At 45.1% G+C, this 14,343-nt stretch overlaps 1 protein-coding gene across 3 annotated transcripts in view; it reads left to right on the forward strand.

The window, feature by feature from the left end:
- LOC146198373 (bone morphogenetic protein 4-like) overlaps positions 1-14,300 on the forward strand; it is a 46,308-nt gene extending 32,008 nt beyond the window's left edge. For 2 of the 3 annotated variants that reach the window (XM_084593852.1, XM_084593854.1), the window contains exons 5-8: positions 1,005-1,200; positions 1,377-1,489; positions 7,938-8,068; positions 12,713-14,300. In XM_084593852.1, the coding sequence (XP_084449978.1) occupies positions 1,005-1,200; positions 1,377-1,489; positions 7,938-8,068; positions 12,713-12,838 (566 nt within the window). In that variant the 3' untranslated portion in view covers positions 12,839-14,300. The remainder of the gene's footprint in view (positions 1-1,004; positions 1,201-1,376; positions 1,490-7,937; positions 8,069-12,712) is intronic. The other variant, XM_084593853.1, reaches the window with a different exon arrangement.
- Positions 14,301-14,343: the final 43 nt, after the last annotated feature.

Consider the following 14,343-nt stretch of genomic DNA (forward strand, 5'->3'; position numbering starts at 1 on the left):
ACCCTCCACTCCCCTCTGTAATGCCTCTGGCCTTGAGGGTAAAATAAATAAATAAATAAAATAAATAAATGGGCGTTTATATTCCATTTAATAGAGCACTGCCTTAGAATTTCTGCCTCATGCTAAAAAGCAATGCAACAAATGCCATTCTATACATTTGTTCTTTTGTTAACCGAACCACTAATCTATATGCATCTTAAACTACGGAGAAATGCGTCAAAAATCTAACATGTATGCATCACGATTATTGAGAATCTCAGCAGGAAAACACTTCGTCTTAATCGGAAATAATTTGCACCCGAAATACATCACAAACTCAACTCAGAAGCCATGAGTAATATTAGATGACTGGCGTCTAATATCACTGACTTTGAATCAGAAACTCATCGCACATTTTGGTAAAGAATCGACTCAACAACCAAGCTCCGCCTTAGGCTGGCATCAGATGCAGCGCTTAATGCTTTCAAATGGAGGCCTAATCCGGAGCTGTACATGAACAGCTCTCGCTGCAAACCTGTTGATTGCCAATTGTTCATTTGAGAACGTTCGTGTACTTGTATGTGACGACAAATATCGTTCGAGCTTTGCCTTCGCGCCTGTGGCATGATACGGGAGGTATTGGTCATTGAAATACACCGACGTAGTACGCCGGGGTGCAAAATTCAAAAGAAATAGGGAGCAGGACGAGGCGTGATGTGAGCAGTAAAAAAGAGTTGCCATTTTATCGTGATATACGCGATCCTGCTCAGAGGTTCAGCACACTCGCATGAGGAATACTTATTAGGAGACGCCACTAGCCTTTGTGGTGTCTTTTCTTGTTCTCCGTCTGTGTGATTCGCGCTAATACTATGTTCTCGAAATTCAAGCACCAGCAAGCCCAGCGTTCTTCATAAAACAGGCCTAGTGAGGCACCCTTTCACAAATACAGTGACGACGCTGTGTGCACACACGTAAGCGGCAAACTTTCGTGTGCCCAGCAATGAGTGCAACTCCCTCGATCTCAGCAGGTCAGCAGGAGCCACCGTTCCCGAACATCATGCGCTTGCACCCTGGCCTGCGAGACAACGAGTCCTCGCTCCTGGACAACGAGACGTATCCGACGCTCGACCTCCAGGTGGTCGAGGTGCTTCGCCGTGACCCAGCGGTCGCCGGAACGAGCAGCGACTCGCCGCAGTTCGTCGGAGCCGACCATGCTGCCAGGTGAGGCTTTTGAACAGCGCCACAAATGCTCCAATGAATGCTTGCAATGTACCGACCACCTTTCATCTCTGCTGTTCAGGTTTTGTCTTGGCACAAAACTATAGAGTGAGTGCCGTTCTCCGTCTTCAGGGACAGCGATCCTGCACAGTTGATAACCTTCGCTCGTCCCCGTGCAGGCCCCATCGGCGTCGCCGGCGTAAGGTGCAGGACGAGGACTCCAACGCAGCTTCTGCTGACGGCGAGCTACACGGCGGGTGCACGTCTGATGAGTTCGAGGTCACATTCGCAGGTGAGGCACACGTTTCATTAATCAAGGAACGCACCCTTAAAAGGATCTACATGCAATTTTATATTTCGAAATAACGCAAGTCAAACATAAGAACACCCATCGATCAACTGCCTGCAGAAACGGGCGAGGCCACTTCTCGATGCAGTGTTAGATGACGTTAAGTAGAGCGCATTGCTGAAACTTAACCACAAGAGCTGCCGGGGACCATTTAGACACGGCGAATATCTTTAAGTCTCGAGACATGAATTGAATTTTAAGAAATAAAAGCAGAAAGCTCACGTAAAGTAGGCTTATCAGGCCGGTTGTTTAACACACGATTCGCTTCTAATCGTGTTCACAATAGTTTGGCAGTTTACAATTAGCACATTCACTTAGGCCACCGCCACGACCCACGCCGCTAGATGGTTATGTATGATCTAATTGCTTTAAGGCGGTTGTTACAATAAAGAGTGAACTTTTGAACCACCAGCTCGATTTCATTGAAGCTTGCGGTGCTGTACAGTTTATAGCTCTACAGGGGCCACCTCTGTCAAGTTTCGTTATTCAAAGGTAAGTATAAAGAACGCGACACAACTTATATGACAAGGATGACTCTGCTTAGGAAAACTATCATACGAAAAAAAGACAATAATATTTTGCGTAAATTGAGAGAAGGTCGAAAGCACACAAATGTGGAACTATTTTTTTGTTACTATTTTGGAAGAATGCCACAATATACCCAAGCTAACAAAAAAGAGCTCGCTCCGAGGTCCCGACAACTAACTTTGGTCGACCACATTTTGGTCTGCGAAGGTCGGTCCGAGCGCGGAGATTGATGCTAGCCTAAAACAGGCCGAGGTATATATACAGGCCACGGACAGAAAGCGGGCATAAGTGGTCGATCTTACCAGTTGACTCACTTTTACGTGCCAAAGTTGGCCCAACGTCGGAGATTGACAGCGGCCGATGACCAGCCAGTGTACAGGCCACGGACGTATGCCCTACTAACATGACCAAACTTTCCAGTCGGCTTAAGGGCGCGCGCCAGGGTTGGCTTAGCACTACGGGCTGACACTATAGCAGAAGAATGACCGGCACGGGCACCGGTCCAAAAATTTAACTTAATATTGCGTACAGGACAATAATGGTTTACTTTTGTGCCACTTCGAACATAATAATAATAATAATAATAATAATAATAATAATAATAATAATAATAATAATAATAATAATAATAATAATAATAATAATAATAATAATAATAATAATAATAATAATAATAATAATAATTGTTTCACAAGAAGGGAAAGGCGCAGTATCTGTCACACTTGCTATGTGGACACCTGAACCGCGCTGTAAGGGAAGGGATGAAGGTGGGAGTGAAAGTGGAAAGAGAGAAAGGAGAGCCGTAGTGGAGGACTACGGAGTAATTTCGACCACCTGGGGATCTTTAACGTGCGCTGACATCGCACAGCACACGGACGCCTCTTCGTTTCGCCTCCATTGAAACGCAGTCGCCGTGGTCGGGTTCGAACCCGGGTCGAACATCACTGCCATAATACAAATTCGCTCAAATTGCAATAATCTAGTGTAGCTCGATAATACAAATTCGCTCAAATTGCAATAATCTAGTGTAGTTCGCTTGAAATGTTTTTAACTTTCGGTGGTTGTTTTTCAATGTTGTCGTCGCTGCTTTTGCAACGTTTCTTCGTGAAGACATCAACAGACCGCAGCTTAAAACGCTTAAGTGCAGGGCGGTACTATACCGTAAGATTCGATAAGAACATTCTGCGCAATGCTTCGGTGCAGAATTCTACGTTCTTTACGAAGCACTACGCTTCGTTTCAGGCGTTGTAAAAAGGCGATGCATGTAAGGGCGCTGAAAAGCTGAAAAATCATTTGTCGGTGTTTACTTGGGAACATCAGACGCGGCTTGTGATGTGTAGAACCATAGCTTGGTTGGTTCAATTCTTCGGCCAAAAGCTGGTGGAGCTCCTGACGTCATCGCAACACGCAAGCCAGCCTTGTGGAATGTCGTGCGGCCGAACAATATGACGCAATCTTATCGTCACGGACGCTTCGCAGTGTAGTCTATTTAGCAACGAAGCAATTGACTACCGGTAATCGATCCAGAAAAAATATATTTCAATTACCAGAATGTTACTGCTTCAAAAATTAATCAATTGGTTACACAGTTACACGAAAATGTAATTAAGTACACGTAATTAGTTATACGTGTTCGGTTATGCACGACTGTTGTGATATGTTTGTTAAGCGATAAATTCAGTCAGCAAACTGATGCAGATACGCATAAAAAAGCAGTGCTTCTTCTGTCATATTACAGTTTGTGGCTTTATTCATTGCACTACTGGCTCCTTCTGGCCTCCGGGTACTGAGTCTTTCTTCCGGTCCGGTCTCTATGCCTATCTTGCACTCCAAATGGTACTGGTATCTCGCTGTGAGGCCTTCTTGACAGGCTTAAAACTTGCACAGCCTGCACACACACAAATAAATAAATATTATGACAGCACTAAAATCCAATAGAACAATCATTTCTTCTGGCAAGAATGAAAAAGAGCGTAGTGCCATAAAGAAAATTCGAGCACACAGTTTTAACAAAAAAAAAAAAAAATGTCACGCGGCCAGAGAACGAGCAAAACTAATTATTGTGCACCTTGAACGGAGCATAAAATTAAATTAGGGGTTCTCTCAGACGTTTCTTAAGAGGAGAACGGCGAAAGCCCACCCTTCCTCGGTCGAGGTTGGGGTGGGGAGGCGGGAAAAGGCGTCGCGTCTCTTTGTGAAAATTGGTAATTTCGGCGAAAGTCTGTGGGGGGGGGGGGGGGGGGGGGGGGGGGGGGGGGGCTTCAGCGAGTGTGCCTGGATGCGTGAGACCGACCGGCCGGGTTACAGACCCACTCAATTCTTAGTCACTCCAAGCTATCACTAATTACTAACTGGGAATACGACCCCGCATGTCCCAATTGCAACAACGGAGAACCCGCCACTAAGGCGCACATCCTCTGGGGCTGCGAAAACAACCCGCCCCCAGCTCCCTCTGCGGAAATCTGGAACCAACTCCTCACGAAGCCAGACAAGAACACACAACTTGCCATTATTTCGTGGGCCCAGGATGTCGCCAACACTTGGGGGCCACACAGGACCCACATGCCCTAATTCACGACATCTGAGGCAAATAAAGTTGTTTCTCTCTTTCCTATGATTGTTTGCCTCTTTCTCTTTGCCTTTACCATTTGCCTCCTATCGTTTGCCTCACTTTATTTTATTGTTTTTGCGTGCCAGTGTGAATTGTGAATTCTTTTCAACGATAAATTGCGATTTATCGTTGGAAGGGACTATGATTGGTGAATGAATTGCGGATACATCGATAAACATTTTGATTGTTTCCAGTCAGTTGGGGTGATAAGTCGTTGTTTGACATATTAATTGTTCCGTAGTCATGATGAGTCATGCCTAGGCATTATAGTCATTACCACTCATCGCTAAGCATTTTTACACGTTTCGAATCAGTTGCGGGCATTACAAGTCGGTTTGACATATTGGTCATTACAAGTAATTTTTAGTCTTTATGAATCATTATTATTAGTCATTAGCATAAGACAGTAACTCTATCGATGCCGATTTATAATTTTTATTCATTACCTATCACCATCAATCGTTTCTATTCTTAATTTTCCTCCTCACACGTTCGATGCTCGCGAGTGACACATTAGCACACAGATGGGATGCACAGATGCGAAGCACAGATCGTGCACACAGCTCTCGCGCACAGATTTTCGCTCCATGGCTTTCGCCTCAAAAGATTGCTTGATGCCACTTCGTAAGTTGTGTTTGAAAAGATGGCGCTGACTTGACGGCACTGATTGATGGTGCTTTGGCGTAGACGGAAGTAGGCTATATGCCGAAGCAAAGCTGACGCTAAAGAAATGGGATATAAGTATGCCATAAGTTTAGACAAGTAAAATTTAAAAACTGGAAAGCAAAAGTGGACAAGGAAGTTGAATACATTGCTAATGTTCCACGAAATTTCACTGACATCGATGACAGTGTCTGGTGAAGGAGCTAACCTTTGAGTGGCTCGGTGTACGAGTTGTCGAAGCGGCACCAGATGATAGTTTGTATCAATGCACATCATGCGGAAAACAAGTGTGAAGTTATAGAACTGCCTGCGATCGACAAGAGAGTGAGCAAGTGCCGTTAGATGGCATGGAAAACAGCACTGTCATATATGGAACCTGCATGTTGCGCCGTCACCCGGGCGGTGCAACATGCTCCATACTCCAAGCTTTGCCCGAGATTTTTGGCCGACCATGCACACACTTAACGACACTCGTGAATCGCCACATGCAGCACATGTCTTGGACAGACCACCTGTCACTGAACAGACGCCGCCACAATTACAAAGAACTCTGCCAACCGTAGGCAAGCAGTCAGCAGTGTCATGTCTGCTTGAGAATTACGTTAATTATGTTAATTACTTACTAAGCATGCAGTTATGTTCAATATTAAATGTAGCTCCAAAGATCCCGTTACAATGGTAACAGTATCAGGCAAAATTGGAATGACAGTGTGATGGTGCGAAGCGCCGAGTGATAAGACGGGACTACATTGACAGGGAACCTTTATTTTTGTAACGACAGTCTTTCTAATAATCCCTTTATTATTTTGATTGTGGTTTATATAAAGATGAGGTGATCTGATTGATAGCGCCCCCTATACATGCACAAAATGTTCTCCCCTCATGAAACAAAACCACGAAAATAAAAGAAAAACCATTTTCGCGCGCACTTCACAGCACCTGACACACGCACTTAGCACATGGCACGCTCCAGTCCTTTGCCCTCAGACAGGCTCTAGTCCTGATATCTTGCTGAGTCTTCTAGTTGTTTGAGCCGGTTGAGAGGCACTGCGGCCGCGCAGCATACTGCTTTTCAGGCAGCTTTGTTGATGTGGCCGGTGCGTTTCCAGAATTAGAAGCGCTCCCTTCTGTGTCCTAACTTGGCACCAGCTCCGATTCGTCCACGATGGTGGCTCTGGCTCCGCCCTTTTACCTATACGAAAATCTAGGTCACAGGAAAGTCTTCTGGCTGCACCACGTCGTTCTTTCAACTGTATCAGTTAACGCGCTTTAATGCTAGTGCCCCTTCGCCCCCTCATTTGACAATTACCGTCAGCTCCGACGCGTTCATTTCGTGCCATTTGCCAACAAAACGAATGCTTCCCCGCTCGTCTCAAATCACCAGACCCAAAATGCTAATAACACGGCGGCCCTCAATCCCAAGGCAGGTAGCCGAATGGCCTTTTTCTGCGGGACGCTCCTGCTTCCATGCAGGAATAGTTGCGTCTCCGGGAGTCCTAAAGAAAGCAGGGTAATGGTGGCAGTCCGTACGCTTCCATCCAACATCCTCTAGACTAGCTGAGTCCAGTGGCCATTGCTACATCTCGCAGACTGCGCCCCTTGGAACGGAACCGCGACAGCAGAAAGCTGGGTGAGGCCAAACACTTCGTCGCTATCATTGTCAGCTGCGCCAGTACGTGGTGGCGCGATACGATTGCTAACACCCCCATACATACACCACAGACAGGCTTATAAGTTATTAAGACTGCCATTTGTATTAAAGCGACACGGAAATGTGTCTAGTAGGCGAACTATAACTGTTGCAGCGTTTTGCAAATTGTCATTGTTGGGGGCAACAGCGACCACCCTGATTGTGTTAGACTTCGTACTAACACAATGGATAGCGGCCTGTGAACGAAAATTCTAAAAGAAAAGCTGCGCCGTCGAAGCGCTAAATATACTATAAATAAAAGGCCAGTGTCATTTTTTATGTCGTGGCATACATAAAAAGTGGCACAAATAGTAAAATTAATTCGCAGTTATGTGCTCCGGACATTCTGAAAGTCAATAGCACAAAAATTAGGAAAGTTGTCAATCTTTTTTTTTACTACACACCCATGATCATGCTTGTATATGTTACATAATGCTCTTCATACTTATTTAAGGACAAGAAAATTCCACGAGATGGTCCAAGTAGTTATAAACTGGCCCCACAATTTTCTATAAAATTGAGCAATCTGTTCAAGAGTTTGCGTTATCGTAGTGTACCCCTAAAGCTCGCCTTTAGCAAAGAAGGTAGCTATGCAGTGTGTTCTCATTTAATCATGGAACACGCAAAAGGTGTTTTATCTAGGTAAAACAAAAAGAGAGACAGAGAACAAAAGGAGTCACATATCATCGAGAAGACACTCGAGAAGCCTATCATTCTGAAACTACCAGCTCTATGCCGATTGGCGTTGTGGCGGCCTAATTGAGTCCTTGCATTTGAGACGTACCTCGCAGTGGTCACATTAAACTGCAGTCAAACTGGACGAGGGTACCCAGTGCTTCGATCGTCGTGCCCTCCTCACTCTCAGTGCCTTAATGCGGCCGTCTTTGCTACTCGCACAGAGCTCGGCCTGGACAACGTGCTGTACCCGGAGGGGTTCACGTACTCCTACTGCCACGGCGCGTGTCACTGTCACGGCGGCGGTGGACGGAGGCGCCATGGGAAGGGAAGCAGGCGCCCCTGCGTCAGAGCGGTAAGCGATCGCAGCGCTTACGTGTCTCGCAGCTGCAACGAGTAAAGCGCGCGCCTGAAATCTGCACCGTGAAGTGCGCAACACTCGCTGCGTGCGTAATGAGTGCCCTCTCTTGGAAAATATCCTGACATGCACGCAGAGGAAAATTGATGATGCTCTATTCCATTTTTCGTTCCAGGTTGTTAGGAACGGATAAGAATAACCGTTTTCGTCAGGGCAGCTTGACTGAGATTTCATGCTCTGCTCCGTGAGCAACGATAAAGTAAACAATAATATAAATCAGCAATGAGTAATATCAAGGCTGCAAATCATATTAAAGGAAAACAAAGCAAATATAAAATGAAGCAAATTTTAAAACAAGATCGCGAAAGCTAAGGACCACAACAGGAAGAACAGCAAAAGTTCCTTTGTAGTTACACGCTCACTGTAATAGTGTGTTCTCGAAAACAGTTCAGCACTGAAGGAATGATGGTGAGCTTTACATCATTACCAATTATCGACTTTGGCTGCTCCGCTCTCCTTGACATGACAGTTATAATCGTAAACATATAAAACGCGCGAATATTTTCTCAATATTATAGTGAGGCGGAATTGTTCGCGGTCGCAGTATTTTTTTTTTTATAGTTGATTCCTAGCTATTTGCATATCGTCCATAGAAAAATTCCATATAATGAAGCTGCGGAGAGTTGAGCAGACTGAATACTAAAAATGTGACATTTTCGATTGCATTCTCTTATTTTTTGTCCGCTCAGAAATATCAGGAAGCATATCACTTGGACTCATGAAGAAAGAAAATTAATTTCTTCTTTCCTCCATAGTTACAGAGTGGGACATCACTCTCGATATACTAAGTACTGTTACGGATAAGGACATACCATGCCCCTTGCTCTTTTCCGCTGTCCTGACTTGTGCGCGTATTTGCGCAATTTGTTTTAAGTCTAACAAATGAGTTTTAGCTTTCTTTTCAAAATGAGTCGAATACAAAAAAGGAAACTATGTCATATCTTTAGTGTAATGGTAAGCCCGACCATCTATCTTTCCTTTGCACACACGGATTTAGCAAAATATGCTCCGCAAGTCTGATTGTATGTCAAATAAAAATGAGCCATTTCCTGCTGATGTACCGATCAAAATGAGCCAAATTGACTCCGAATAGTCTTTTTTGTCATCTTGAACCTTGTACCTTGTATTTTTTGAGAATGGATCCGTTAATTCCCTCTCCAGCTCCCCTTTATGATCGACTGCATAGTAAATATACAAATCGGTGAAAGATATCAACGCAAAAGACGACGACAACGAAGTGAAGATGAGCCCCGTCAGCAAGAAAGGAATAGGGTGGCTGTGCTGCACTGACTTTTAAATAAATGTTGAGTTGGGATAATCGTTACTGGCTTCCTAAATAATTATTACTCAATAAATGGCAGACGTATACAGGAAACGGCGGATAAGGTGGTAGTCCTGCTCTTTTATGCACCGTGTTTACAATTCAACATGAATCAATAATGTATATTAGCTGCACACATTCGAGGACGTATACATTCCAGATAGTTTACAGCTTTGATGCAGAAGTGGGAACATAAAACAATATGCTGTCACATCTGCGCTCATACAAAAGTTCTCTTAATTTTTTGTTTTTCATCGAAAAGAGCCATTCCAAAGTTTACATCATATTGATCAAATTAATTGCATAATTTTTCAGTGCATGCATAGAGGCTTAGAAGTTTTCTGCATGTGATGCATATCATATCACATCTCGAATAACGCGACGGTTTTCACGGATATAAACTTTAGCGTTTTCCTTAGGTCCTGTTGAGGTAGATTTTATTTACTTCGAAAACAAAATACACCAAATTACAACAACCAGCCAGTCAGCAGGTTTTAACAGAACAACTTACGTTAAAGCACTGAAGCCGGCTTCTACTTTGTATTGGTATTGGGATGGTTGTCATCCAATTTATATTGAATATCTACGTGCCTCCTTCGAGACCACTATGCCATGCCCAAATGAAGTCACTTTTCTCTCACGCTCATGCCATAGAAGCGGTAGATTTGATTAAAAGATGTTTGTGTGCGATAGTGACGTCGAAAATTTCAGCGCACATTCCTTTCTGCTGCACGGAAGGTATGAGCACGGGCAACTGTGAACTCCGCCTCCATTCCTTATGCCAAAACCTCTGCATTCCTGCGGTTATGTCCTCTTCCTGGTGTACGCCAATGGCAAATATCGTCTTCAATGCCAGATTCGTTTTTGTTCTATTTAGTTTACAATGGTTTAACATGACAAAGCAAATAAAACTTGGAGGAATGACATAGAGAAGGGTCCCAAAAGTTTCGATCGCACAGTGCAAATACGCCTTGCTTTCTGCCTCTACAGAAAAGTGGCCGCCGCGGCCGGGATTAAATCCGCGTTCATCAGTCTAGCGCGCCAACCACTGAGCTACAGCGGCTTTGGGAATTTTCGTCGGCACGAATTCGCAGCCAAAAGCATTTCGGATGGCATAACTCAATAGCATTAATGGCTGCCGCCGTAGGTCTTGCTGGTCTTTGTTCGCTTAATATAATTTCCTTCTCGTCTAATCAATAACAGTTTAGTTTATACTTCTTTATCTCGCACGTGTTTATTAGTATGCACCCGTCATACACCGCAATATCTGAAAGAGCACCTGATACAGATACCTACAAAGCCCCGCTTTACCCAAGCCGCGCGAACGTATCAGCGTGGCCTAAAAGTGGCGAGCCTCTCGTGTCGCAGTTTGAGTGTTGCAGGTATGGTTTCTTTTTTCGGGGCAGGAATAAGGACAGGGCATCTGGAAACAAACTTAAGGCTATTAAAAGGAGAACATTTCTATGCAGTGTTTACATGATAGCTTTTAGATTGTCGGAGGACGGCTGGAGGGGCAGCCTAGAGGCGTGAACGGGCCGAATTTTTAAACCCAAGCTCGGCTCGGGCATTATGCTACAGACAAGAGCATGGCCCGAACAGGCCTTCTCCGACATGCTACAACTGCAGTTGAAGCTATGACACAGAAAGATGCCAAAATAGAAGCCTGGGCGAGTTGGTATGTATACATTCTAAAACAGCGCAAAAGAACAGGGCCGTTTCGTTCTCTCGTCCCTGTTCTTTTGCGCTGTTTTAGAATGGACACAGAAAGAGTTTCAGGATCAATATACTCAAGATCTTGCAATGCTGAGTTCTCGTGGTTAAGATGACACATTTATAGAGTATATACATGCATAGCACATGCATTGAATTATCATTCTAGCCAATTTCGGACTGTAAATCTTCCACGTAACAATATGAAAAAAACATGAAGTTATGCGTTGATGAAGGCTTGATGCATTTGCGGCACTACTCGATGGCGAATCTGGCAGCGCTGAAGTTTCTTTTGGTGCTCTAACTTGTGGGCTTGAATGACTAACACGTTCTTAACAAGGAAAGTAAGTTTTCGGTAAGCGGCTTCTTTGCTTCTCCAAACGTGCGCTAACTCTAAATCTAAACAAGACGTTGATTCTGTGACCAGCTGACTGATGAGGTCGTCTTACTCTCCTGTGCCTTTCTCTGTTGCCTTTTCATGGCGCCGGCAAGGCGCCACTCCTTCGTTGCCGGCACCGAGAAACAAGAGGAAACTGAAGGATGGCGGACGCTTTGAGCTATGTCCCGCTTCAGCCGAGGCCATATGTCGAGGCCAGGAGCAAGCCACAACAGAGACACGTGATAGGCGACAGAATGGCGCGAATCTAAAAATATATGCCTAAACACCTGCGTCCGTTTACCGAAACGGAGGTGACAAACTCGTAACTCAATAGCCCACAGCTAATTGCCGGATAACAAAAATTCGTTCACGGCCAGGAGACGTGGAGGGGAGGCGGGCCGATGCTGGGAGAGAACTCAGAAGCTGTCGCGTGGAGAAAACGCGGGAAAATGCTGTGCATTCTAGAGGCATATATCGCATCATAGCCATATTCACGCTTTCGCATAGTTGAGTGTGCTCGGGATCAGGGTGTTCGGCTCGGTCCGGCGGAGACAAATATACCCTGGCCCGGTCCGAGCCCGAGGCAGAGGGCTTACGGGCCTACCGGAACCCATGCATAGCTCTAGGGCATGCCTCCTTTTGCTACCGATTGGAACGAACTCATTAGTGGGTTTTATATGGTTCATTGCCATCAGCGGCGGGTCAATCGTAGTCAAAGTGTCTTGATCACTTCACTTTCGCGCACCTCCACAGGCTGGCTTTCGTGGACATGCCCATTCGACAGGTTCTGGCTTGATGGTGAGGAGGTGGTCGTCGAGACGGCTAACGTCAGTATCCACTTTGAAAAGATGGCAGCTTGAACTTGATTAATGTGGAAAATTGGGCGTGTTGGTACAGGTCTTGAAAAGATGGCAACGCAAAAGAGACAAGAACTGAGACGAGACGACAGGCACGACGACGATGAGCTTGTCGTCTCATCTCTGTCCTTGTCTCATCGTGTGCCCAAGCCCAGTCATTATCAGTACTAGTATTAAAAACTCAACTCCTGTGATTTTAACCATCATACCGGAACAACATGCACTTTCTTTGCGAACTCTAAACACACTGCATGCAGTGCGCTTGTCCTTACCCGCCTCACGGCAGCATCAATGTCGCAACTGTTGCTTCGCAGGTATCCAGCTGCAACTGGGCCACATACGTGCCATTGAACGTGACATACCTAGACGAAGACGGCGTGATGACAATGACGCTCGATAACTTGGTGGCCAGCGAATGCCACTGCTCCTCTCGCCGGTGATGGGCGCGCATACCGGCGCAGCATCGTTGGGACGGCAATCTCTCGGCGGTTCCCTGATGATCTCTCTCAGCGCGGGCCTAAGCAGGCCGCTCTGAGAAAGGATGGCCAGAGAACCGCAGTCACCCTCAAGGCGCCTGGGTACGGAGCAAAAGCGTGCACTTCAAGACGCAAGCTGGTCAAGAGAGCGCATGTGCAAGCCCCGCGCAAATAATCGGCTGGCTGCGGCATCCTCAGGATCGTTTCGAGTGGGCCCGCTTAGCTCAGTGAATACGAAGTTGTGATTATTAGTGGAGGGTTTAGTACGGGCACAGGGACGTCCGTGTCCTTTTGCTGAGTGACCGAAAGTAAAAGCGTGCTCTTCGGCGTCCTCACCGAAGTCGCATCCGCAAAAGTCATGAATGCAATCCAAGAAAACATGGGGCGGTCGCTACAAGCGGGTGGTGAATTGGCACGTTGCCACTAGACATGCACTACACTCTGCGTCAACTGCTGCTTCGTGCGATCAGTACCTATTGACGCCAGTCCCTTTAATGGATCTGCAGAGCTTTCCAAAGATTAACAAATTTTAAATGAAACAATTCCTTGGCAGAAGTGCTAGTAAAGTTCGGCCCACAGACCCCGCAAGACCTATCTTCACTGGGGCGTTGATTCGGGCACTGCAGAAGTGATAACGGCACTGCCGTCATAAATCACGTGCGAAGACACGACTTCTCTGAACTGACAGAGACGCTTTCGAAGAGAAGTCTTCATATGAAAGCCTTCTCCTCGAAAGCTTTTGTGATCAGCCGTCATAATAACAACTGCGGCGATGAAATCTGAAGGAAATATTACAAGTTATTGCAGCTTTTAGATCTGCAATGTAGATTATAATTTTGTGCCGTATATTGTTTTCATTTTTCCACTAATGCATTAAATGTACCAACCTCTGAGCATCCTTTTCAGACGTGGATGACATTGAGATTTCAAAACGATAAGGAAAACATGCATTAGTGGCATTGAGATTCCACTAATGCATGTTTTCCTTAAATCTGAGTGGCTGTGCAGTCCAGAAATTTTGTGCGAGATTAGTTACAAACAGCGAGCTAAAAAAATTGTAGACTTTCACCAGAAAATAGGGTTTTCTGCCCAGAACTATAAAGAGCCACTCATAAACGTTTCATTCACAGTAATGCAAAAGGAACAGATATAAAGATGGGGGAACTTTTGCTTACTATATCTTACAGTTGTTGACAAAAACGACGTATAAACCTCTAAACATTCGATTTTCAGAAAAGTGCAGATGAAGCAGTTGGAAACACTTGCCTTTCTGCTTCACATGAATTTGAAAAAAGAGGCATGAAAAAAGTATCTTTGAATTAGCAATTATCCAAGTGCAATATAATTTCAGAAAGCTATAGATATGTTCATCAGAAAGTTGCAAAGTCTAAGAATCAGTTCTTTTTTTTTTTTTGCACAACAAATTTTCACCCTCTCTCCCCAAATGGCTCGTACAAAACTCAAAATGT

This window comes from Amblyomma maculatum, chromosome 2 (genome assembly GCF_055883805.1).
Source record: "Amblyomma maculatum isolate TAMU_Amacu chromosome 2, ASM5588380v1, whole genome shotgun sequence".
NCBI classification, from domain to species: Eukaryota; Metazoa; Arthropoda; class Arachnida; order Ixodida; family Ixodidae; genus Amblyomma; species Amblyomma maculatum.